A 26,752-nucleotide genomic window follows, 5' to 3' on the forward strand; every position below is an offset into this window, starting at 1 on the left:
TACTATATGCAAGATAAATTGAATTGAGTTCATTGTTGCTTAGGACACTAGTGTAACGAGAGGAAATTATTATCTCAAATCCCTTTTCTTAAGCAATTTTTAACATTATAAAACTCACCACACCTGTTTTTTTCAGTATTTCAATATGACCACCCTTTTATGCAAAGGAAGAAAGAAGCGTTCTCAAACTCACGCAGGAAAGACCAGGTATACCTTTGCAGCCAATAAAGACCTTGTAAAAACATATATGATTATGAGGAACAGGATTCTGTAACTCCTATGTACCACACACCTCTGCGCAACTAGAGAGGGTAGGGCAGAGACATAATTGCAAATCAGCCATGGGAAGGTAGCAAGTTCCTTCAAAAATGCCCTGTAAGTGATAATGTGTTTCTCACCATAAGTTTACACTATGCTAAGACAGATTTTGCCCCCCCACCTCTGCCTGTCTCTGGCATTGCAAATTTAACTGGAGCTCAGGAAAATGAATGATGTCTGGAAAAAAGAACAAGTTCTCAGTTTTTGTTGCATAGGACTGACCCACATGTGTTTATAAAATGAGACCTTTCAGTTCAGTAGAAATGGTTTGAAAGAACTTTGGCTTTTTGTCTTTAACTTAGGCCTGTTTAATTAATTTACCTTGGGAAAAATAATCTTTTCTTCTCCAAGTAAGTATTCAACCCTTTTTGAATGTCTTCTAAGAGAGTATTTGCTTCCTGAAGTCTGTCTAACATCATGGGTTGTTCAGTTGCTACAAGTACCTTTGGGTCTTTCACCTTTATAAAAATAAATACACAGCAGAAACCGCTAAAAGTTGCAATATATTTGTACATTAAAATTGTTTCATCAATCACGTATGTTGCAGGAGGCTAAAAAGCTAGATATTCTTCTCTGTAGTGTGCCTTCATGTTATTAAATATGTATGTATTATTTGATAGTTCTGCTTTTTCAGGCTGTCAGTTTTACCAATTTGAACTTTACAGACAATAATGCAATAAGGAAATATCCACCAGAATTAAAATCTTCGGCACTTGCTCCTGTGTCTGGGCTTGCTACATTTTTTTCCATTCACAGAGCTACAGTACATGACAATTATTCTCTATTCTTGCCATCGAGGTTGCATTTTTTCTTTCTGATAACTTTCCTCTTAACTTGAAGAGATACACCTATTTCAGAACAGGCTTCATCATTCAGAGTCTGAGCTGTTAGACAGGTCTCAACTTCTATTTTGTTCCACTGATTATTTCAACATCTTTATCACACAATCACACACTCCCAAGGCTTTTGACAAACATCTCAGCTCACACTACCACTGAGTATCTGGCCTCTTACCCAATTTCTTAGTTATAGGGAACTGAACAGGATACCCAATTCTATTTACTATCCCCATTATCTTACCCTGACACACTACCATCTCAGTACGTATTCACCAAAGTTTTGACTAACCATGCCACCACATATTAGAGAACAATCATATGAAAATAAAGCCATTGAGTTGCTCTAATAATGAGTAAGCCTTAAAAGCCTAGCTCAAAATTTAACTGTATCCAGAGAAGGCTTTCTACAGATTGTAGAACAGTGAACTCTGAAGCAGATCCTGAAAGCACAAATCATTCATCTTTCTACCCAATTCTGATCATTTAACCATACAAAAGCCAGAAAATTTAGAATTAAAATGTTACAAGCTCTAACTCATCCTGCAATATCCAGCCTTGACAGAAATCTCAAAGAAATAATGACATAATCTACCACTTTTACTGCAAGACTAGATTTTGGTGGGCTTTAGTAAAGGATTTTCCACTCCATATTATACCTTCTTGCGACTTGAACACAAATATTAACTCAGAATCATAGAATCATAGAATCATTAAGGTTGGAAAAGACCTCTAAGATCATTGAGTCCAACCGTCAACCCAACATCACCATGCCCACTAAACCATGTCCCTAAGCGCCTCATCTACACGTCTTTTAAATACTTCCAGGGATGGACACTCAACCACTTCCCTGGGCAGCCTGTTCCAAGGCCTGACCACTCTTTCAGTAAAGAAATTTCTCCTAATGTCCAGTCTAAACCTCCCTTGGTGCAACTTGAGGCCATAAAAGCTAGTATATCTTCACAATAGTAATAATCATGTTACCAGATGTGTATAAAAATACATGATTTATTAAATGCAAGCACTTACCACTTGTGCCATAATGTCCTTCCAGTATGTATCCACAATCCCAAACTTTCTGCCCTCTTCAGGCATTTGAGCTATGATGTCTTCTGAACTAAAAATTGGTTCCAAATACAACCATGTTGCCTGACATTTTAACCAGCTGTCTAGAATATCTTGCATTAAACACAGCTTATCTTCCCAAGCCTGTAATGAAAACATTTAATATTTAAGCAAAATTATATCAAGAATTAATCTACACTGAGGAATCAAAGAACATGAGTTCCTTGGCTTCAAAGAAAAAAAAAAAGTAAAAAAACCAAAAACCACAAACAACTGAACAATTTTAAAAGAGGGAGAAGTTTTATTTAAAAAGAAAAAAACAAACACTAATAAACATCAGAGTATTTCTTATAAACAATAGATGTATTCTTTCATTAGCACTTTTTACAGCAAATTGTGGGAGAACTGCTTAAGAGTGCAGAGATGACTAGCATGCCAATCCAGAATCTCTTAATTCTACTTGTGTACTCTCTATCTTATCATCAATGAAAGGATAAAAGTTTACCAAGGTATTCAGCAGACTGAACAAATGTCAATTCACAGGCCCTATATACAGATTGAAGTGGGTTCGATCTTTGCCCCCCTGCCCCCCTCCCCCAAAAAAAGATATTTCATGCAACTCTAGCAGGACGAAATCGGTTTTAAAACCAGAGAGAGATTCTTTTTGAATAAAGAATTTCGGATATTGTCACTTTTATGGACTTTGACAGTCTACAGTGTAAGGGATATGCACGGGAATGTACTGCAGGGTGAAAACACAGCCAGCCTGTATTGTCCATTACTCTGCAAGAAGTACAGGGAGATCGTTAAGATAGCTCTATATTAATCATTCCCTTTCATTTCACCAGGTCTACTGGAAAGCAGAACTCAGCTTTACCTACAATTTAGCTGAAGTCCACAGGAAAGGACAGAATTTAGGTCTTAGCGTTGCTTACAAATCATCACTATTAGGCCAGAAAAAGTGGTATTAAATACTGATAGAAAATAAGTCTCTGCTTTCTGCATAATCTTCCTATTAGAAATTCATCATGTTTAACAAAGATCACATCTTTACAAAATAGTAGGACAGCTAACAAAAAAGACTTTGAAACCCTTATGGATCATGCCAATACCAGAGGATTACAAATAAATTATCTCCCACAACTGACAGACCTATGTCTTTTTACACAATGCAGCAGGATTTGTTTAAATCAACTGACCCACTCCCAAGACATTCAACCAAAACCCCATGCTTATAATGACTAGATTAGCAATGCAATTACAATTTCTTTAGCTGTAAAGCAAGCTTTGCATACCTTTGTCTGGAAATCATTAATTCAACGCTCTTGAAGAAAAATATGAATGTGTGTTCTTAGAAACAGTTAAAAACTATATAACTTCTATAACATCATGCCAAAATATCTTAAAGCACTTAGGGAAAGCATATTATGAGACATACAAGCTCAATCAAACCAGCTTTTCCTTACCCGGCATTCAGCTTCTATTGGTTTGATGAAGGGAGAGCCACACATTGTCTGTGTCTTAACAATGTGATCATCCAGCAAAAGCTGAATGTCATCAACTGCTGACAGGATGCTGGTGTTCTGTAAATACATTGTATTTTGATAAGGCAAATAGCAGTTGCTTTATTTCACCACGCTTCAACCTCCTCACATTCAGCTTCCTCTTTCCCCCTTCTCTATGATGGTTGAAGGTAAAGTAGCAAGGCATTGAGAAAGCCTGCAACATGTTTGAAGATGTATCTCCAATGTACATCTGTTTCAAAAGTCAAGAGATAGATTGGTTTGTGAATGGGAAGCTAGCCAGGGATGCTAGTGACTTCTGACTCAATCTTGTTTCTTCTGGGCAAGTTAAAATTGCACTACTGTCCAGCTTTCCATACAACGCTGCAGAAGCTCTCAGGCTTACAGATTTGTTAGGATGAATATGTTGAGATCACAAGTTACCCAGATACTAAGGTCCAAATATAAGGATATATAGTAATGGAGACATTTGCCCAGGCTCTGGGGTATGATATCACTTTCCACCATGCCACAATGAATCAGCAGTAACTTCCCTCTAATATTTCTCAACTGGTATTCAGAATCAAAGTAATTCTTTTCAAGAATATATATATTAATTTGGTGTTTACTCACAGTATCCCTGTATTTCACCAGACTGAACTGCATGTTGACCCACTCCAACTTCATTTTCTCTATTGATTTCTCTAAGGAATACTCCTTACTTGCAGCTGCTCCAATAGTTTCCAGCCTAAATTGAAATGAAACGTATCTTTTAAATGCTTTTTGCAACATAGCTGAAGAGTTAAAAAAAGCAGTTGTAGGTAGAGTTGCATATCAGACTACCTTTCATATGGATTTGTTAATAGACTCTTATTTCAGGGAATATTTTTGCAATTTCAGGCTCACCAAGTTAGAGACATTAATATTAATTTGGAGATAAATACAGACAGAAAATTCTGAATGTGCAAATTAAGTGGTTTAGGACTGTGGTTTTTGGTGCCTTTGTGCTACAAGAACAACTGACAGTTCTATCCATAGCTTGATAAAATACAGCTGATCTTACAGCAGGGTCTGACAGCACATAAAAAAACCCCAAACAAACTAATATTTGCTATCTGACATATGAAATACAGTGATTGTCTAAAAAAAAAAATAAAAAAAGGAGAATAGAGTAAGCTTCTTACTGATCAGTATATTTTGAGAGTCCAAATTCCAGTATGTTTTTAAGAGTAGTAGTTTCATCAGGTCTGATCTCACATCCCACAATCTCACTAATCTGAAAATAAAGTAAGAAATAAAACCTATTATCAAGATGCATGTTTGTAATAGACTTCTCAAACAGCAAGAAATAAATGCTAAAGAAGTATTAATGCAAACCCCCAATTTGCTTTTCCACCATAAATTATTAATTCAGAGAAACTCCTACCTGTACCATTACAAATTTTAAAACCGATCTATCATGTGACAGGATAAAGGATCTTCTTATTGTGAAATACAGAACTATTACTGTATTTCACATATGGAAAATATGGAGTAGTATATTGAAATGTCAGTTTCTGTGATAGACTAGTCCCACAGTTAAAGCAGAGTTTAAAGTACCTGCTCCCAATGTCTCTCCTTCATTCCACGATTGCAGGCAATTGAGAGGACAGGAAGATGCTGTTTAAATTTATCAAGCTTATATTTCATAGTTTCTGCTAAGCGTCTAGGCCCAGCCAAATCTGGAAAACTCTTACTGAGCTTGTACATAGTCCTCCACATATTTCCAGTTTCTTCAGTAATTTCATCAGCATTCAACTTCTGGAGAGATCCTGAATACAGGAGGCACAGCAGGCACATCAGCACAAAGAGATTGCCAGGGTGGTTTATTTACAGGTATTTATAATCATTCTCCTTTAACTGGAAATCAATTGTGTTACAAAAAATAATCTTAATGCAAAATCCAAGTCAATAACTGTATTTCACACTGCTTACCAGCATTTATTTCTTCAAAATTATTTTCTCACAACTGATCAACCCTTTCAGCTTCTACTTAACTAACTGAAAATTATATGTTTCATCAAATGAACACGAAAGGCTCACCATTCATCCATTCCTCAGATTTGGTATGGAAATTATATGCTGTTACCCAAAGTTGCTCAAAGGGTTGTTTGTTTGCAATGATAGTTTGCAGTAGAGGAAATTGACTCTTCTCCTGCTCAAGTAACTCCTCTTCTTTATTAATAGCCTTTAAGGGGAGAGGAAAAAAAAAAAAATTATTTCCATCAAAAATTCCTACTGTTGTTCAAACTTTTAAATAAGTAATATTGAATACAATTTTTTTACATGTCATAAAGCCAGCCAGATTTGTAGATTTAGCCTGTGGATTTTAGGTAAATAAGGTAACTGTATTCTTGAAAATTCCCCTAGTTCTTTGTTGGTATCTTTCACTACTCAAATAATTTTAAAAATCTATATCTATTTTAGAAATAGATAATGCACCGTGGCACTCAGTGAAACCAAGGCTCACAAGTTACCAACCCACTTTGAAACCTGCATGTAAGCTCCTCAGTCACACAGGCTTACAGGAATTTTTTTTTACCTGTGATTATTTTTTTCTATTACAGAAACATCTGGGAACTCCAACCAAAACAGGTACTAATTGCTGTGCTTATTCATGGTACAATATTGTCTTTGTCCAAAAGACCTTACAGTATAAACCAATGTGCAAAGATTTAGATTAAAAAAGAGTATTGCCTTCTTCATTTTACAAGAAAGGAGGTGAAGCAGAAAGAAATGCTGTCTGAAATGCAGACACTGAATTCAGATTGAGTCCCAAGTCTGTGCTTTTACAATGCCGACAGACCTTTCACAAAACCTTTAATCATTCCATGTGAGATGCAGGCAGAGAAACTTAAGGGTCCACATTCCAAGATAATTTTTAACTTCATGTATTCGCTAAGCTGATTGTCATGTCATTTAAATTTTGTGGATACACTCCTCATTGTGATCATGTATTAAGAAATCTAAACTTAATTATTTATTCTGATCTACCTATAACAACATATCAGTGTTAACTCACACTAATTAAATATAGTAGATGCCTTTAAATCCGATTAAGAGTGTTGGTATGTAGGACTAGCAATTTATCTAAATCCTAAACTCATTTAATTGGTTCAATTTTCTCTTTTGAGCGGGACTTAATTAAAATCTTGATCCTTAAGGCTCCATATATGCAGAAATCTCATTGTCTCACTGTGATTTAGAAGATTGATTAAGCCTCGCAATGCCTGTGAGATCTCTCAAAGGTAAGCATTCTCATTTCCCAGCAGAGGCAAAGCTAAGACAAACTGTTCAACCTAGACTCACACAGTACACTGGATGGAGAGCCCTGAACAGAATCTAGGAATCTTGGTCTTCAGTTTCCTTCTAGCACCTGAAACGTCCCTTTATGTGATATAACACATATTTAATGCCTATAGGCAACTTCTGGAAATGATACAAACAGTTGAAAAACATTTGGTTTTAATTAGAGGACAAGCAGAGGGACTGAAAACACAGCTCCAGCAGCACAAACCACAGTTCAGGGAAAATGCCATATCCCTGACGTTCTGCTCCTGCCAACTCTGCCAGAAGAATTCTGTTTTCCGTGGATAGCAACCTGCTACCACTGCTTGGAAACACTGAAATTCAGTATCTCAATTTAAAAAAATCCCGAAGCTTTTCTCCCCAAAAATACACTCTTCAACTCAGCAGTAAGGACAACTCAGCATATAGGGACCAGAAGATATTTGCCACGTTTGTGGATTTGGAAACTTTAAAGCCATCTTGACAACATATGGCCAGAATGCTGAAAAAAACAGGGACAGGAACCAAGCTTTTGCTCATCCAGCACATTGCAACCCACTCCATACTTCACTAATAAATACTAACCTCAAATTCTGTTAGTGCATTATCCAGATTCTTATTTAACTCTTTAAATTTCTCAGCGTTGTTCTTCATTTCTTCTATGGTCATCACATCCCGCTTTTTGTAGCTTTCTACTTCTCTATTATAACCTTCAAGAGCTTCCTCTAACTGAGAACACCTGAGGTAAAGATAGCTAAGGTAATATGATGTTCTGTTTCACTCCTTTTCAGGTTTCAATTATTTTATTAATTATAACAGGCACTGTCAAATGAAATCTGATCTTGATACTAGTGTAAAGTAAATACAGATGCCAGTGAAAACCCATTAATCAGTTATATCAATACTATGCAGTTCACAGGATTATAATTCAACGTTCATTTTCAAACCCAAATTGATTTAGTTCACTTACTTTTACTACCTGGAGGAAATAAAGGAAGAGTGAAAACAATGTAACAAAATTATGTGTAACGCTGTACTAAGCAACATAACAAGATAAAATTATGAATATTCTAGCAACATCCTTCATTCCTCCTTTCAGACCTATTTAAGCATAGGAATATTCTAATTCACCCTCATCAACAGTATTTTTCTGAACTCTCCATAATACTGTAAACCAGGTTTCTTCCTTACTTTCTCAGCTCCCTTCCAAGTTTTACTTCTTTGACATTATCTCCCTTTTCCTGATGATGAGATTTTTCTTTTCTTTAAAAATACCCAGTGAAAGAAAATGTTTTAACACCATACCTTTCAAGCAAAACCATCTCTGCGTGATTCCTGCTGTTACACAACTGATCTCTACTGTTTTCAAAGATTATCTCAATCTGATCAGGCCAATGGAAAACTGTGCTATTCAGGTTTATGTCATCATCTAAAATAAAAAATATACAGACATCTTTAAGAAAATACCTTTTAACCACTGATCTAATAGAATGGCTGTTGTGAAGAGTAAGCAAAATAGCTAAAACTACATTTAGGAATAAGCTGTGTAAGAAGCTACATATTTCAAGCTTCGCTGAATTATCTTCACTGCAAAGAGAATTGTTCCCTAAAACAAGTTAGATTGGTAGCAAAATCCTAAAATCAAGTTAAGAATGTTTAATTCTCTAAATAAGACCTTAGCTAGGCAGAGAAAATTAGTAAGAATAGTTATTCCAGATTATCAATTCCGTTCAACTACACACAGACACAGACCACTCCCTAACTAAATATATATAATATACCTACATAAGGTGGATAAAAGTAAAGTTTACATCATTTTTAGTCCGCAAGTGTAAATGCTGAATTATTCACAAAAGCTAGAGCATAACAACTACAATGAGCAGACATCTCCATCTTCATATTTGTCTATTTATTCAGTGCACTTAGCTCATCATAACTAACTGCAGGACACATGCTTATAAACCCAGCTACAAAGAATATATAATTATGAAATACTGCACATACAAACACGCCAGTCCAAAATGCACAGAAAAATGTCCTGGCTTCCATAGGCATCCCAATTTTTATCAGAAATAAATTCTAATAAACATGGCATATCCTAGTTATTTCTATCACCGTCTGATCTGAGAGTGTATTCTGCTTAAGATCATCCTGCCACTAAAATGGGTATGCATTCATATAACTGCTCTTCATTTTTATGTGTGACAAACAACATACAGCATCTGTGAATGGCACATTTTTGCTTTGAATAGAACTGCAAACTAAAAGCAACTTCTACAGATCTTTCTTCCATCTTGGAGAACAGCCTTTATATTAACGAAGAACAGCAAAACAACAAAAAGCTCCACTGATATAATATTCAACTGCAGAGATGCAAGTTCTCACACTTTCCAAAAGCTGTCATAGAGCCTTCAAGCCATTGCTTTTTAGATGGTTTTTCACTGAAGACTTTTTATTGAATAACATAGAGGTGTAACACCATTTGGCCAGATTACATGACATTAATCTGATAATGTCTAAGCCATTCTCTAAAACACAGAAAAAAGTTGTCTGTGCTGTATGCCATTTCTCTAACCATTCCTTCCTGCATTGGTACATTTTGGCCTCTACTAAATTCTTTTCATTTCCTTTCTGTCTCTTTTGGAGCTTTCCATTCTAGAAGATGCAACATTTATCCATGCAGAGCCCAATATCCATACATAAATGTTTTCATAGGGAGACTTTTATATTCTGTATCTGAGACATACAAGAAAGATCAGCATAGTCCATGAGGAATTCCAGTCTGTGTGCTGCTTCAGTGACCTCCTGTCTTAGTTTAAAAACAGTAACTTCACTGGATTTCTTTAAGTATGCATCCAATTCCACTAGCTCTTCAGTGTTCAGAGGCACCTCACTTATTCTCTTTGCAATTAAGTTATATTCATTGCAAATTCTACAACAAAAAGAAAACAGACACATCACTGGGATCATAAGTGAAGAGAGATGCAAGATCTTGTTAATGAAGTCTGTCTTTTGAACAAGTATATTAAATTTCTTCATAAATTAAGTATTCAGATTGAATACACACAGCAGATAGGCATTTATTAAGGATGCCATTTTACTCTGTACAATCAGTTCTATTGTCCTACTATGTTTACAAGAATTGATATATAATAGATTGATTGCTAAATTGGTTCCAAATTACAATTAACAGCATATTAACACTTTTCTTCCTATAGGTTTAGAATTTCCTGTTCAAGACCCAATCTGCTGCAGAAAGAAATGTTTGAATGCAGTAACCAAGAGCTCACTTAACCCCCCAAAAATAAAATCAAGTGCATGGTATGAAACAAAGTTACAAAGAGAAAAACTATTAAACAATCAAATTGATTTTGTATTGTATGTGGGAACAGAAAATACAGAAAGGAAAAAAACTTGTTATTTTCCTTCTTCCCAGTGATACATTTTCGTGTTCCAGATTCCAGCTCAGCACTGCAAATAGCTATACAGACAGCAGGCATGCAAAGAGCAACCATACACAAAGGCTAGGTTCATTTAAACCAACTCAAGCCCTCCAAACGTTAGGTGTTCAGCATAAGCTCATTGTCTAGATCTCCTCCACAGTAAGTGGAGGCAGAGAGGCCCCTCTAGGCTGTGGTTCACCTCCACCTGGAGATGCTTTTTAGATAAGTGGGTTGAATAATTTCTTTACAGTGATTGTCTCTCTCCATTCACTGTGGAAGTATTCTTTAATTGCCAGGGTATTTGGTTTTTTTGTTGGAGATTTTTGGTGTTTGCTGGGGGTGGGGTGGGTGGGGGTTTAATTTACAGAACCAGGATTATCCCATTACATTGGCATCAGATTATATTTTCATGGTCCTTTTTTTTTTTTCTTGTCCTTCCCTCCCCCCCCCCCCCCCCCCCTTCTTTAAACTTGCCAAGATATGAAATCAGGACCATTACTTCCCTGGGGGGAAAAAAAAAAAAGAGGAAAAAGAAAAAAGTGAGGGACGAGACAAATGCAGAGCTGCACAGCAGATTCTTCATGTTGCTTTAGCTGGACACCAGCAGGGGAAGCAGGAACCTCAAACCAAATCCTAGAAGGCCAGTAACGGAGGAAAGAGCAATGGCATATTTCCAGTCCAATCCCTATGTACGCCCTATACAGACTAAGTTAGATATGTATTTACAAGTATTTCTGTTCCTGTTAATTTTAAATACCCACTTTGTTGTCCTTGCACATGTCTGGTCAGCACCGGAAAACTCAGCAGATTAATAAAGTTATCTCATCCACAGATACACAGCATCAGTCCACACAGACAGCAAGAACCGTGCATCCTAACAACACGTACCTTTTATTTAACTCTCTGTTTTCCATCACTTCAAATTCAATCAATCTATCTTTAAGATTTTGGGTCCGATTGCAGAGTTCCTCATTCAGTTGTACAGCATCCAGACAGAACATGGCCAGAGGGACAGTGACAGGCATGGAAGCAATCTCTCTTTTCAGTTTTGTTAAGCTGTCAATCTTCTACAAATGGAAAATAATACATCTGCTATTTTTCCTTAAAGACTATAGATTAAAAATGCTAACCAACAACTAATTAGTTCCCATCCAGCAAATGGAGAATATATTCCAAACAGAAGAAGGAACAACTATTTTCTATCTTTCCAGAGCTCAGCTCCTACCCACAGATTCCAAGGCTGAAAGCTTTGCGCAGTAATATGCCACACTAAGGAACACCACAGAAGTTGTGGTAAAGAAGTATTTAGCCAGAGACTAACTCAGGAATGCAGAGAGAAAAGTAGACAGGGCTGACTAAGGACAAGACAGTCAAAAGACCAGCAAGATGCAGATTCACCAAATACTCTGGGCAGCCTTCCACTGGACTTCTACCCAACAAAACCCACAGAAGGAGGCCGTAAAGAAACCTCCTTGCACAGCAGCCCTACAGTAAGGGGCTATGTAAATTGAGATGGCTTCCCTAGTATTCCCAAGGGGAAAACAAGTTATTTGAATGGGACTTCTTTAGGCGATATATTAGGAAGTCAAGTATGATGTGTTAGCTGCTGTATGAACATGTAGCAGTTGTCAATTACATATTACCTCTGTTAAAGCTTCTAAAGTATGACCTTCTTTCAAGAAATCTGTGACATCTTGCTGTGCATTGTTGTTCAAGAGATTGCTGTATTTCCTGTACATGTTTAAATACCTTAAACAAGAAGATCACAAAAACAAACATAGGATTCCAATGTGAAGATTTTCTATAATAAGAAACAAATCAACTCAAACTGTTTGTTTGAGTTAAATGGATAGTGTTATAAATCCGAGGGTTTGGATGGGCAATGGAGTTTAACAGCCGAAACTTACTTCTGTGGACCAAGTATGTTGCTCTCAAAGATCTTTTCAAGTTTGTTCAGATACTCTGAAAACAATGATTCATCTGGTTTGACTGTACTGAGACTGAGATCATCCCTTTTTAATTCTGGAAATAGAAATCTTTCTACCTAAAGGGAACCATTGCAAATATTGTAATAACACATACAATAGAGGAAATAAGGTATTCTATTACCAATTCACTGACCACTTCAAAAAAATGTATTATTTGGTAAAAACACTGCAAAGTGAAAAGACTCTGATTCATAATTAACACTTGGTTACACACATAGTTTGCTTGTGAAAACTATATGAAAATCAAACCAGGGCTTTAATATAACTTGAATCTGCAAAGAACAATTCCTGTGCTATCTTCTATAATCACAAAAGTTCACACAGTTCATGATACACAACCCTCATCTTTATCTTCCATTTGTCAGTTTTCTGCCTCATTCATAACTTTTTATATCATAGACAGTTTTTATTCATATTGTATTTTGTATGCAGCTATAACTTATCCAGTACCTTTGGAAGTTCCTCAGCACTTTGCAGGATCTCCCTGAAGCAATGACTGATTAAATCCCAACATTCTTTCAAAGGCGGCTCAAAGACAATCTTAGGTTCTTCCACACCAAGTTTGACTGTTAGTATCTGAGGTACAAAGAACTGCATTTCTTGATACGGTTCTGTAAAATCACTTCCATCCTTAGGGAAAAGAATGAAAACTGTACACGCCAAAGAAATCAGCTGTAACTATAATAATTTTTGAAAGATTCAAACGCCCCCAAATCTTTTAACTACACAGCACCAATGGGATCTTCGTCCCTGATTTTTATTCAAAATACTGATGCCCCAATACACAAGATTTTAAGGTGCCAACTCCTAAATGAATCTGTAAAAGCTGGAATCAGGAAACAGGATTTAAGCCTAATTGCCTTGATTTTCCCTTAAGTAACAGAAGTAAAGCACTAATTACCGTACAGAACAAAAACTCTAAGAAATATCCATAATGCCTCTCAGAAATAAAATCTAAAATCAAATACAAGATCCTCGTTTTTTAATTGCCTTGTATGGTTAGTAAGAACTGCCCTGCCCCCAAATTGCCTTACAGCAATGGAGTCCTAATCCATGACTAGACACATAATACAGATGCTATATTGATTTAAAACAAAAAAAAAAAAAACAAAAAACAACCACACCAACCGACACAAAAAAAAAACAAACCCAAACCAACCGACAAGACAAAACAAACCTAAAAATACCCCCAACCATCAGCAACACCATCATCACCCAGATGCGAGGCTTAGCTTAAGTTTGACAGCATATTGTTTTAGGTGTGATCCTCTGGTTGCAATGCGATATTTAATCTGCCACATTTATTCTGTTTAAATATGTTTCATTTCGTCTCATCACGGTAGATCCTGGGTGACCTGATACTTAAAGGACTCATTTCCACTAAGAGGCAACTTTATCATAGCCAAAACAGTGGTAAAAACTCTCATGGTGTAATGTTTATTATAATGATGTGCATTACATGAAATAATACAGGGGACTCATTTGGTATAGACAGGGACACCACATACATAAATTACCTTTGCAAAGGATTGCATGCATGACTGCACACTTTTGACTTCAAAGGGGATTATTCACATGCTTTCAGAAAAACACATTTAAGTGTTTTGCCTGGTTAAGGCCAAACTAAAAAAAACCTAAAAATTAAAAAATAAAAAAACCACTCACTCAAGACAGAGTTGAAAACTCCTATAAACTGCTAGTTGTAACCCTAGGCCTGCAAAATGATTATTCAAATGAGCAGTTCTTGACCATGCAAAGAAAATCCCACTGAGCATGCACAACTGTGAAGGATCTGGCCATTTTTTATGGAGGCAGGAGCTATCTGGGATGCCTTTAGCCTTCAAAGAGCATTACATTTTATGGCTATATGAATTATTATCTCTGTGTAACACTGAAAACTATAGATATATTTCACAGCATATACCTTGTGGATCATAAAAAATGCAAGAAGATCTTCTAAGGAGTTAACAACCATCTCACGTAATTGTAATGACATCAGAGATGCCACCGAATGAAAATAGCTTTCAACTCGCTGAGAGGAATCACAGTCATTTTCAGGAGCAAAATGAAGCCATTTCCTTTTTTGATCAAGGAAAATAGAGGCACAAGTTGGGATCCACCTACAATGAAATAATATGGAGAAAAAGTTTTTAAAAGCTTATTAGTCTTACTTTGCTCCTTGCAATGAAATCTAAGCTCAGAAGTTACCCAAAGAATGAGCAAAATTCAAAGGGCTAGCAGAGAACTGTTAACTAGATGTCAAAAAAAACCTGTACCTACCAGGACTTAGAGGAAAACTGAGTTTTTAACCTAAGGATTCTTTTTATAATTACTATTAGTTTAAATTAATATTAATAGACTAAATACTAGTGACAATATTAAGTCATTAGCATTAAGTGGGAAACTTGAGTCTGGAAGAGATCTCAGGAGGGCAGAATGCAGTCACCTAATATCATGGGCTATTACATCATATAATCTCTTCCTTAAATCAATCAATTTCCATAATTAAAGAAATCAGGTTTTCTGTCACCATTTTTATAGATTTAGACCCAACTCCTCTCATGGTTAGAAACCTTCTAATTTCCAGTCTACACTTATTCATAGTCAGTTTGTTCCCATTTGCTCTCGTGAAAGCACTCTTGCAGTTTCAGTAGCTCTTTCAGCATCCAGATGTTTATTCCTCTCTGCTATTTTCCCCTTTGTTTTGGTAGCCTTGTGGTTGGGACTAGTGTCATCTCAGTCTAAGATCTGTTTTAAAAAGGGAGCTTCATGTAAATCAGACCCTAAGATACTCTATTTATCTACTGTTACTACAGTTGGCACTGACTTGTTCTGAAGAATATTGCGAGCTTCCACACAGTGTCTTCGAATGACCTCCTCAAATTCGGTAGGCAACAGTGGCAGATCTCTACAAAGCATTTCTTCAGTGCGAACAAATCTTAGATGACTATACCTACGGAAGCAAAACAAATAGTAGATATTTTATGGAATTATGTTTTAAAAAAACCCATGAAATATAGTCAGGAAGGTCTCATATTATTAGTGTTTATACATACATATAATTTCATTGATGCATATCACTTCATTGCTAAGCTGTCCAACAAATGCACTTGTAATGTTTTTTTTTTTTTGCTATTGGCAAACATAAAAGACTTCACAAATTTCATTTTGTACTTGTTATATTTAAAATTGCGTTAATTTTTTGCTGAAATGGTCAGAATAATTTCCTGTCATTTTCCTAGATTCATTAGTGTATCCAGGCACTAAAGAACATACAGAATGACACCTACTGCTTCTATTCCGTATTAATAGTAATAAGTATCTATCCTTTCCCCATGGGAAAAAGATAAAATTTCATCAGCATGGCGTATATCACAGTCTGTAACTTACAAAAGCTTAAATTCCTGCAAATGTTACTTAAGTGCAAAAACAGTTCTCAGGATTACTAACTACCATATTTAACTTCATAAGAAAAGATATCTCAATTTTCAAAAGTCCCCAGAACAACTTCCAACTACAGACATTGGAAAGACACTCAATGTTAAGAGTTAATTTTGTTAATTTCAGGAATCAAGATGAGAATTCCAAATCACTTTTTTCTTGAGCATTGAATCTTAATTTAGGGATAACATCTTCTAACAAAGGGGATGATCTTTTCATAGCACAGTTATCCATTCTTCACTGTGGACATGTAAAACATGTTCATGCTTGCATTCAGAGTCTGCAGGAAACAATCATTTTATGCTGAAATTCTTACAGAATTCTCAGAAAAAAATTTTTTTTAGAAAACAGAACAGATTTTGCCACTTTCTCTCTACTGGCTCCCCCAGGATCTCTGTAGCGTATGTAGAGAAGTCAGCAGATGCACTCTTTAATCAAGCCATAAAATAAAAACATTCTCAATTTAATTAAGATCATATGAATGAAACGTCTTACTGAGAAAGCCAGAGCTGTTGCAAAGTGAGCATCAACGGATTCACTATGAATAGATTCCTTTCATTCCAGCTTTTCGCTTCCTCGTAAGAGCTGTGCCATGGGACTGGTGCACGGACAACTCTCTGGGGAAAAGGGCGTGGGATACTTCCAATAAACAGTCTCTCTCTCTCAGCTGGATCCATCAAGATGTAATCAACTAGAACAAATTATATATATCACGGTGAGACTGCATGTATAGTCAAAACCTACATATGAAAACACAGTATCTCCATAGTTCAGGAAGTCATAGAATTCTCCACATTTAAAACTTATACACTGTCATAGAGTTACTTCCATGTTTTTAGGATGAAATACAGCACAATAACCAAATTACCAATTTGACTATAAAATTATTTCAGGGAAAGAAAACAAGAATTGATCCTGGTTCTAAAAATGGGAGGCAGGAGAAACAGCTTTTCATTCTATTTTTCTAGTTGAAGCACATTTATTTCGTGCTTCAATTCTTCGTCCATAAACCAGGGGTGGAAATATCTCCCTTTCAAGGATAATTTTTAAAGGCTTCTTAAACGTTTGTGAAACACAGAAATCTTATGAATCATCTGTTACATCTAGGAAGGATATGAGGGCTGATCTACGATCTGCTAAATGCCAAAACTCATGTGCTACCAGTTCTGACCAATGGCCCATTACATATGAGATTAATGAAAGCTGGGAAGCAGACGCACTACGCCTTGTTGACATTAGCATTACCACAAAAAGGGACTGCAAATACTAAAATTGCGACATTGATAAAAGGCAAATTAAAGGGTACTTGGAAAGATATCAGAGACTATAGAAGGCAGAGTGAAAATGCTGTCATGAATGAGAGGCCACACTTACTTACTGGTCAACATATTTAAGAAAATTGAAAGGAATTATTTCACATGTGGAAAACCCAAGAAAACTGTAAGACTACTGGAAAGCAAATTAAAAAAATCTCATGCTCTACAGAACTGTCTCTTTCACATTCACTTTCAGATGGGCATTACTGAATTTCAAGGATTATGACTTTTTTGTGTTTATTTATATATGATGATCTTCTATTTGTTGGACATGAGCAGTGTAATCATGCACATTAATATATAATCTAATTTTCCTTAATCCTGTAATGTCTTAAATGAAATTCTTTGACCTGTGACATGATCCCAGTGTAACACCTGGAATGTTCACTGGAGTTATGAGACAGATGAATTTGGCTGTTAATGGGTATCACTGACTTATTGCAGAATAACAAAACAGTCTGGGAAATACCTGAAAATAGCCTAGTTTACCCTCTCCCCACATCAGGATCAAATATACTTTGACTGCTCGACAGATACTTGTCTATCATGCACTTCAAAGCATCATTCATCAATAAATCAAAGCACATTCATCAATGAATAACCTGCTGCAGCGCTTCACAATCTTTATAGTCACAATGTCTTTCTAATTTCTTATCTAATTTCTTTTGCTACAACTTAAGATGATTACTTCTCGTCCACCATCATTTGATCAACCCCCTCTTTATACATCTGATGAGATGATGCAGAATTATGCATTTTGAATGTGATTTGGATTTGAATTAGGAATGGAAAATTGTGTAAGTATGGACAAAATGATTCCATGCACCCAGAGCTACTGAACTTGGAAGTGACTGTATTTAAGCGATGGAATGTAGGGTTTAGTAAATAGGTATTTGTTGAAACTGGAACGTTATGTAGCATGATCACAGATTATATTCTCTCAGATATCTATTGCAGTTCTACTGACACCAAAGGAATTACCCATGGGTGCTAAGAATAGAATGCAGACTTGCTTTCAAAGCGCAATAAATGTCTATATACTCTGAATTGCTAAGAGATTTTGAGTCTTACCAATGGCTTTCATGAGGCTGATACGATAGTCTGCCTGAATCTCTTCTTTTAAACTTGCAAGTAAATTCTCCAGGTCTGGGTTAGCAAGAATGCGAGTTGGAATATGCTTTAAAATAACATTCATCACTTCCTTATCCTGAGGTGCCAGCATGTCTTCCTGCACTCCATTATATATGTAGTAACAGTACCGCTAAAAAATGTTAAAAATATTATGCTTATTGTATGAATTTTCTGACAGATAATGAATTACTACAAAATATTTTAGCCTTTCTATCACTTGAACCTTTTCCGCAATTGAAAGGTGTTTGAATATAATGGATTTTGGCTACCTATCTCTTGGTTCTTTTCAAAGCACTGCCAATGCCTGACATGTTTACAATACTTCCATCTGTTTTGATGTAAGCATATACACCAATAGAACTGAGTGCAGCATATTAAATTACTGATCTCTGAAGTACTAGCCAATAATGTGAGAGGTTAAGAATTTGGGAAGATAACTCTACTTGCAAATCCATTAGAACAAAAATCAGACTGAGTAGCTAGAAAGAGAAACAAATGGGAAAGGAGTTGACAATATTTAACAGCAGTTTGCTATACTGAGTATCTACATCTTCTAAACCTCATGTACTGCCTTCTTTTCTCAACTACTTTTAAGTAAATAGTTTACAGACATGTTGCAGATGGTTACTGCTGCTACTTTTAACTTAAAAAAAAAATTATATAAATACCTCTATATCGTTTCTTGAAGGTGGCTTTTCTCGCTTACTTATCTCCTTCTCATGTAAGTGCATGACAACAGATTGTTCTTCTGGGGTCAATGGTTGGTTGTCTGTATAGTGTATGACACGTAATTCTGGCATATGAGCAAGTGCACACAGTGAAATGGGATCCAAACTGTTCAACAAAGTTGGTGTGCTTCTGAAAAGAATACAAGTTTAGTGAATAAAGAAGCAGTAATGGATTCTTAAATCAATATGGACAAATGACAAGCATTATATAAACTACTTATTCTGCACAGAGAACAAGTATGACCTACGAAGTATTTCAATTACTCATAAAAAAACTTTGGTAAAATTGTATAACATAGCATACTACTTTAACAGAAAGAATACAATCATGTAAACCTTACAACTGCACAGTATCACTCAGAAGGGCAGTATCTTATAAGCAATTCTATCAGAGCCAGACCTACTAGCACTCAGCCAAGAAGCTGTCACTCCATACTTGATTTACTTCACATTATCAAGTCCTTAGTTGAAGAGAATTTAAATATCCCTTTTGTCTTTTTTATGGTACTCATCACCATGTTATCTTAATAAGGAGTAAAAAAGTTACTGTCATAGCACTTCTAGAGAGGACTATTTCCTTGTTTTACAGATGAAGAACACAAGCACAAAGAAGATAAAAAGAAATATTCACTACAGCGGAGCACCCAATTTGACATAACTATAGGAGCATTACAGAGCATTTAAACACTCACAGCAAAACTGAGAGACTTCATTTCTACAGTCTGCATCTCTATTAACTAAACTCTGGGTTCTCAAGTCAGTAATCATGAAAGGAAGACCTTTCGTTTAGCATGCCTAAGACTGAAATTTGTCCTGCCACAAAGAAGCAGTTAAAGGTGCTCACTTAGCACACCACGGAATTTCAGTCTTGACGCACATACATTTTTTTGTAGAGACTTAACATTTCAATATTAAATCACAACTCAAATATCTAGATTGATTGTAATAATCTGTATCTTTATAACGTTACAGTACATTACCTATCAGAATCCCACTGACTTCTTTGTGTACGTTTAAGCTTTTTCCTAGAAGGATCAAATTCTTTTGAAGCTTTAAGCACCAGTTAAGAAAATCACATACAGGAATATTTTTCAAATAAGATATTATTTCAGATTGGTGAAAAACAGAGCTAAGTCAATTAATTAGATAATGAAATAACAGAACACTACAATATCACAAAAAAGCCTTTAGTTTTGACTTAGCATTTAGCATGACATTAAAATCATGTATTAAATAATCTTGCTGATTGTGGGACTATAAACTAGCTTCAGGAAAGCATTCAGCTCATGCTTAAGACTTCAGTGCTTACTTACCTCCCTGCACAAACCATATTTTCTGCACTGGAACTTTCTATTTTGAATACAAAAGCACTTCTATAAGATGTATAGTTCCACCAAATATACTGCACATGAAAAATCTGAGAAGTACAAACTATTACCATGTGCTTTTCAGAGTACAAATAAACAGGTCTTTTAACAAAATTAATACATCACGCCTTTTCACCAAGAAAAGTACCATGACCTACTTCCCACATACCACCCATGTACTGGAGAAGTACATAGAGTAGAAGAATCAGGTGTATGATAAAGAACCTGTTAAAGAGACCCAATGAACAAAACCAAACCCTTCTTAAATAGCATACAAGGGGACTAAGCAGATATTGAAGCTATTATGTCTCACCTATCCCAGGGAAATGAAACGATTTCTAACACTTTGAGGAAGCAAAGCAACAATGCAGGATGAGTATATTCACAGACAGACTGACAGTATGTAGGAAACTATGGTTTACGAATGTCTCACCCTTGATATAGAGAACATTTAACTTGATAATTAGGAAATAAATAATAACTTACTTTGAAATTTTCAGACTAAGTAATGGAGTTAATTTGACACCTGCAACTGGTAAGATATCTAAAGCCTAAACAACTTGTTTTCATAAAATATTTGATATATACATATTGGTAAACTTAAATAGCAAGAGTATTACAACTCGTAACCTTATTTGCTTTATATCACAATGTCATGTTGAATCAACACCATATGGTATGTCATATTGTAGGATTTACATATGTATGCACAGTTTACTAACAAATAAATCAACTATATGGCTTAGATGTAAACAGTGTATTAAGCAACATTTCTTGGATTTGATCAAGTAAACATTTTAATGCCTGTCCCCCATCTTCTTTTGCTGTGCAAGACTCATGAATATGAGCATAACAGGGGTGCACATTGAATTTGTTTCTGTTTTCCTGTTGATACTAACTTTTATTTCTAGCAATAATAAGAGCTAACTTGCATTTTGTTCATTTTCTGCTTTGCAAACAATTCCCTCCAAGTAATTGCATGCGATGATTTGGAGGGATGAACCTAACTAATTAATCAGAAACTGGCCTTACCTTTATTAAAGTTATGCATGCTTTTGGCAATTTGTCTGTACTGACCCTGAGGTGATAAGCTTGTAAGCGTTTATGTGGGATAACTGATTTTTCCAGGAATGACACTCTAACCGATAAGCAGAGATAAAAATGTATAGAACAAGCAAGGCTGAATTTATAAATACATTCAAATATGGATACGCGGTGAGGCTGTTCTCTGCTCTGCTGAACCCAGTGATGTCCCTGTCATTGAAGAGGTCTTTAATTTGTGCACATTTTTCAATTTCAAATCCCGTGCAGTAGGAGTATAGTTATTAGCTATGGAGTCACTTGGGCTTCGGTAGTAACTCTGTTCTTTGAATGGAGCTGCCAAAGTCCATGATGCTTGTTGCATCAAAGGAGGATAACAGCTGCTCTTAAGGACAAGCTGAAATTGGAAAAAAAGCAATAGTTTTACACAGCACAGTAATTTAAAGAGTCATCTTAGAGTTACAACAGGGTTAAAGATCAATTAGTATAAAGTGCAAATACATAAGTCTGACTTCGAGTCATTTGACCACCAATCTATTTTTAGATCCTGATGTTCCACCATGTATAAGAAGAATTTTACACAATGCTTCAGTAGGAGTACTACTGCATTTTTTTGCATAATCAAGATCTTTTTATAAGAGAAGGTACTAGTACATTATCTAGTACTCTCTACTCTCCCACATCTCCATCTTGCTTCTTTTCTTCTTCTCCTTACATTTGCTTAAATTTAGAAAATTCTTATTCCTCAAGCCTTTGTTAATGACCTGTCTACTTTTAAAACTCAATCCTTGTAATAGTTGAACAATAATACAAGTTAACAAATTCAGCACTCATCTTTCTCTCTCTCCCACATCAATACACGATTTGTAATAGATTTCTTCTGTCTGTTCATTCCATGTTTTCTCAGGTGGCCTGGTATTTACTGATTGGCTTGTCATCAGTCCTGATGTCTAAACTTTAATGAGATAGCTCACAGGCGTAAGGGATGTGGGATCGAGAAGTCTGTTTCTTATCAAGATACCCTCAGAGAGAAAACATACATAAGATAGAATCATGAATGTACTTCATACCATGGTTCGTAAAGCTCTTCATCTAAGTTCATATTTAGCTTGTTTCTGTATTACTTCTTGTTTAAGCATTTTTTTGCTTCATTGGAGTAACACGACCATATGCCTATTACCCATTTCCTCCTCTTTACAGTGCAGCATTACCGTCACCAGTTTTAGATCATTCTTAAAAATGCTTCTAAATACGTTCATGACATCCCATATTTGGTTCCCTCATTTCTCTTGCCTTTTCCTTAGAAGCTGCAGTTAAGCTCGTCTTCTCAGCATTTTATGACCAACATTCTAAAGCATAAAACAGCTTCTTTTCATTTAACCTATAGATGCAGCTATGAATTTTTTTTTTTAGTCTATCATGAGCTTTAGTGAGAACAACAATACAGTCTGTCAATCTGAACTACAGGCTAAGGCAAGATTATTACATCTGCCTTGCATTTTTCTTCTGATTGACAGGGCTAATCTTATCAGCAAAGAAAAAGGCATTTACACTCCTGCAATCATACTCCTCAAATTAGCTTCTGAAAGTTCATAGAATCCTTTCAGTTCAGTTTCTTCCACTGCACACACCAGACAGGTGGGTGGGGCCCTGAATTACAGTTTTGGTGGACAAACTGATACAAGAACTAAAAATAATTCAGAGATTTGGAGATTTTCTCCAGAAAGTCACTCTGAAGTCAGCATAAACTCTGATTTCTCATCTCCTCTCTTAATTAGGCCTGCTTTGTAAACTATATTCTTTCTTCCCCACTAGGTAGAACAACCTTCCGGGTGCAGAGCAGGTGCCTTGCTAATGGGGAACCTCTTGGGCAAAAAGTTGGTCAGAGAGGAACAGCTGTTTCTGGAGAAGGTCAGTCACCTGGCAAAAATCGACTGCTTATGCTACACAAAAATTTCAGGACTGGCTAAATCAGCTCCCATGTCTTATATAAACCCTTAACACATCCCCAGAAATCCAATTGATTTTTGGATGAAAATAAAAGATTTTTATGTAAATCTTCAATGAATAATTTTCACTTTTTTACCATTATTTTAGAGTACATGTTTCACTCAAAATTTCCTATTTTCAAACAAAGTCCAAAGTAACCATTTTCCATCAGAAACTACTTCAATTTCTTCACAAACAGTATCTTTCTAATGAAAAACATCTTAGGTGAAGTGAAGTGCTGACACAAATGAGCAACTGTGAGGCACTTATGGTGGGGAAAGCCAGACCTCTCTTCTTCCTCCCCCCAAGTGCTGTCATACGTAATTTTAATTTGTGTCACACAGCATAGGTTGTAGTTGTGCAGCTGTACAAGCTATCCATTCCGATCAACGCTGCACATGTCAAGCTCTCAGCTGGTTTTGGAACAGCAGTATAGCTTTTTTTTGTGCTCTGCCATAAAGTATTGGGGGGGAGGGGGAAATCACAATTTGTTTGGAAGAAAAATATTTTTACTATTTGCTTCCTTCCCCAGAAACTTAAAATATTTAATCCCAAATTTAACAGCAAATAATTAACTATAAACTTAAAGAACAAATTTAAACTGCCAAGGTTTAATATCCAAATCATAACATAAGTTGTAACACTTTTCCAAATAAGAGCAGCTCTAACGAAGTACCTGACAATCTGCTTAGTACTTTAATTTAGTAATTTAAATAGTTTTTCCTATCTTTACTTCATCTGCCTGGTAATTTATGATGCCTAAAATCATGCTAGCACATGTAATGTACTGTATACCCTGACACAAGGGGAGAGAGCACACACCTGATACAATTCTGAAGGTGCAGCTGAAGCAGAAGCAGGCAGGGGCGGTAACTCCGGTAACCGTTTTGCATGACTCATGTTATACACAGAATCGTTTTGTGACTAGCGAGAAATGAAAAACAACTTCAGAGACATTTATGAAATACACTGTTTTGAAAAAGATTCATTCAGAAAGAACCGAGACTTTCAGTTTTCACTGAAAATGACGTATTGCAACTTTTCTAATTTTAAGGAAACGGACATTCTGTGGAGTGGGTTCCTCAGCAAAACAAGTTTTCAGATTGCACTGTTCTTTGTAGTCATTTGATAAAGTTTCTAATTACCAATAAATGTCAGATTAAAAAAAAAAAACAAAACTAACATTTTTATGTCACTGAAAACAATTCAAATTGTTTTAAATATTTTTAGTTATACTAAAAACTCTACATGTGGTGTGGAGTTTGTAATGGTATAAACACTGGATATTAAAATATTAAAGCCTACCAGACTGCCAAATTGACAGTGAAACAGTCCAAGTTGCGTGAACTGCATTACTGGGGAGAAAAAAAACCACTAGATTTCTTCGTGTCTATAATGACCCAGTTCCAGAAGAAGCTATATTGCCAGGATGCCACTGGAAGAACAGATTGCTCATAAGGACTCTGCAAAGTGTTTTAACACAAATATCAGAATACCTAGTATGTTTTAGGACTACGTTCTATCTCCTCAACGTAACAATACTTGGAGGTGGCCTTCCAGGACTCCATACAAAGTTCTCTAAGGATATTTTCTCAGAATTATTTAGCCTCACAGTTTTTTAAGATGTTTTTGAATGGCAGCCTTCCTTAGTATAGGACAAAACCTCACCCCTAGTCTGCTCTGAGTTTCCTAAATCAAGTTTGTTTAGGAGATTCACGAGGAACAATTTCCCAAATACATAGCGACACTATAAGAAAAAGGAGGTGGAAGTGTGCAGTATCTGAACACCAGTGAATTAAATCACCATGAGAGGAAGTTATTACCCAATACAATTATGTTTGAATAACGTAAAATAATTTTTTACATAATTTTTAATACATTTTTAGCAAGTGGTTATTGCTTTCTGATATATGACTGGAAAACTAGGCTGCCCAAACCCGGTTTTCCAGCAGACAAGATTGTGCTCTCCTCAATATCAAAGTTGAGCCCATTTCGAAATAAAATTTGAGAAAGGACAGATCTGATTTACCTCCTTGGTATTCTCCAGCGTGCCTGCACACAGACACACAGAAATCAAGACATTATCACTGCCAGGCATATTTCACTAAAGACAGCATGAATTGTTCTTGATTAATGACTGAAGGATCGGGCCTTAGGGTACTTTAAAAATGAATAAACTATGCAGTTTATTAGGAAATTTGTTCATTCTTAAAGGTACAGGAGTTATTAAGAAAGCCATTGTTCATTCTAAAGCAACTCTTGATTTATATGCCACATAACCTTTCAAAAAGTTAAATACTTGAGCAAAAGAATTCTTAATAAGTAGTATATTATAAAGGCTTAAGTCCAAAGAACATTCAACAAGAACTAGCGTCTTCAAATAAGAGTTCTTCCAATGTCAAACCACTACCCATCTGAAGTTTTGAAAAAGTTATCGATCTTTCACAATCACTGCAGAAAGAACTTACGCTCAGAAGCCTCGGGCTCTGTGTTGGCTTCATTTTGCTTTGTTTTTTTATTTGCTTAGAAGTTTTTGGTCCTCCCCCTCAATAGAAGCATCCTTGTCCTTACCTACACTGGAAAAGAATGAGAGACTCATTTCAGGCACTACACGAGGTATCAAAACAATCAGCTTCCTATCCCAACTGCCAGGAAGAAGAAAAAAATCTCTCCCCAGCTCCCTTCTTCCTTGTTTACAACACCAAGCTTTCTTCCCCTCCAAACCACATGCTCTCTTTTTCTCCATTCCTCTTCAAGCTCACTTTTCACCTTAATCTTTCTAACTCTCTCCAGACGCCTTTCAAGCATGATTTTTTCCACCCTGCTCTTTCCACTTTCTCCAAAACTAGGTTCCTTCCCACTGCCTGTTCTCTTCTATGTCCCAGGGCCTCTGGGCCCTTAATTGTGGTTTACAGCAGACAAACCCACGCATTAATTACCATGAGGAATAAGAACACGTCAAAAGGAATGGGAAAAAAGAAAGAGAGAGATGGCTAGCATGCCTTACACATGCACAGAGTGCATGAGTGAGCAGGGTAAGGGCAGGTACTACCTGCAGACGCCCTTGTTACCAGTCCCTCTGCCTGTTCCAGCTTAGTGAACTTCTCTGACACTCTGTCTTTCAGTCCTCAGCTTCGTTGCCCCAGTTACAGCATAGCTGGTGCTTGGAGACAGGAATTCCCTCCTCCCTCTCTTCCCCAAGCAGAGAAAAAACAGTCCCTTTCAGCGCAGTGTTGCGCCAAGCTGTGGTCAAGGAGATT

The 26,752-nt window shown here is 36.1% G+C and overlaps 1 protein-coding gene across 1 annotated transcript in view; it reads right to left on the reverse strand.

Annotated features, from left to right (window-relative positions):
• Positions 1-25,590, reverse strand: part of DNAH3 (dynein axonemal heavy chain 3) — a 64,281-nt gene extending 38,691 nt beyond the window's left edge. The window contains exons 1-23 of the mRNA XM_075166049.1: positions 25,522-25,590; positions 24,315-24,416; positions 21,675-21,900; positions 20,076-20,145; positions 19,036-19,225; positions 18,308-18,497; positions 16,416-16,611; positions 15,307-15,432; positions 14,404-14,599; positions 12,930-13,109; positions 12,399-12,535; positions 12,135-12,240; positions 11,380-11,558; positions 9,796-9,980; positions 8,354-8,477; positions 7,634-7,787; positions 5,804-5,948; positions 5,321-5,532; positions 4,906-4,997; positions 4,355-4,469; positions 3,686-3,802; positions 2,184-2,363; positions 640-776 (exon numbers count right to left, since the gene is read on the reverse strand). Of these exons, the coding sequence (XP_075022150.1) occupies positions 640-776; positions 2,184-2,363; positions 3,686-3,802; positions 4,355-4,469; positions 4,906-4,997; positions 5,321-5,532; positions 5,804-5,948; positions 7,634-7,787; positions 8,354-8,477; positions 9,796-9,980; positions 11,380-11,558; positions 12,135-12,240; positions 12,399-12,535; positions 12,930-13,109; positions 14,404-14,599; positions 15,307-15,432; positions 16,416-16,611; positions 18,308-18,497; positions 19,036-19,225; positions 20,076-20,145; positions 21,675-21,900; positions 24,315-24,416; positions 25,522-25,590 (3,428 nt within the window). The remainder of the gene's footprint in view (positions 1-639; positions 777-2,183; positions 2,364-3,685; positions 3,803-4,354; positions 4,470-4,905; positions 4,998-5,320; positions 5,533-5,803; positions 5,949-7,633; positions 7,788-8,353; positions 8,478-9,795; positions 9,981-11,379; positions 11,559-12,134; positions 12,241-12,398; positions 12,536-12,929; positions 13,110-14,403; positions 14,600-15,306; positions 15,433-16,415; positions 16,612-18,307; positions 18,498-19,035; positions 19,226-20,075; positions 20,146-21,674; positions 21,901-24,314; positions 24,417-25,521) is intronic.
• Positions 25,591-26,752: the final 1,162 nt, after the last annotated feature.

Source organism: Calonectris borealis, chromosome 16 (assembly GCF_964195595.1).
Source record: "Calonectris borealis chromosome 16, bCalBor7.hap1.2, whole genome shotgun sequence".
NCBI lineage: Eukaryota > Metazoa > Chordata > Aves > Procellariiformes > Procellariidae > Calonectris > Calonectris borealis.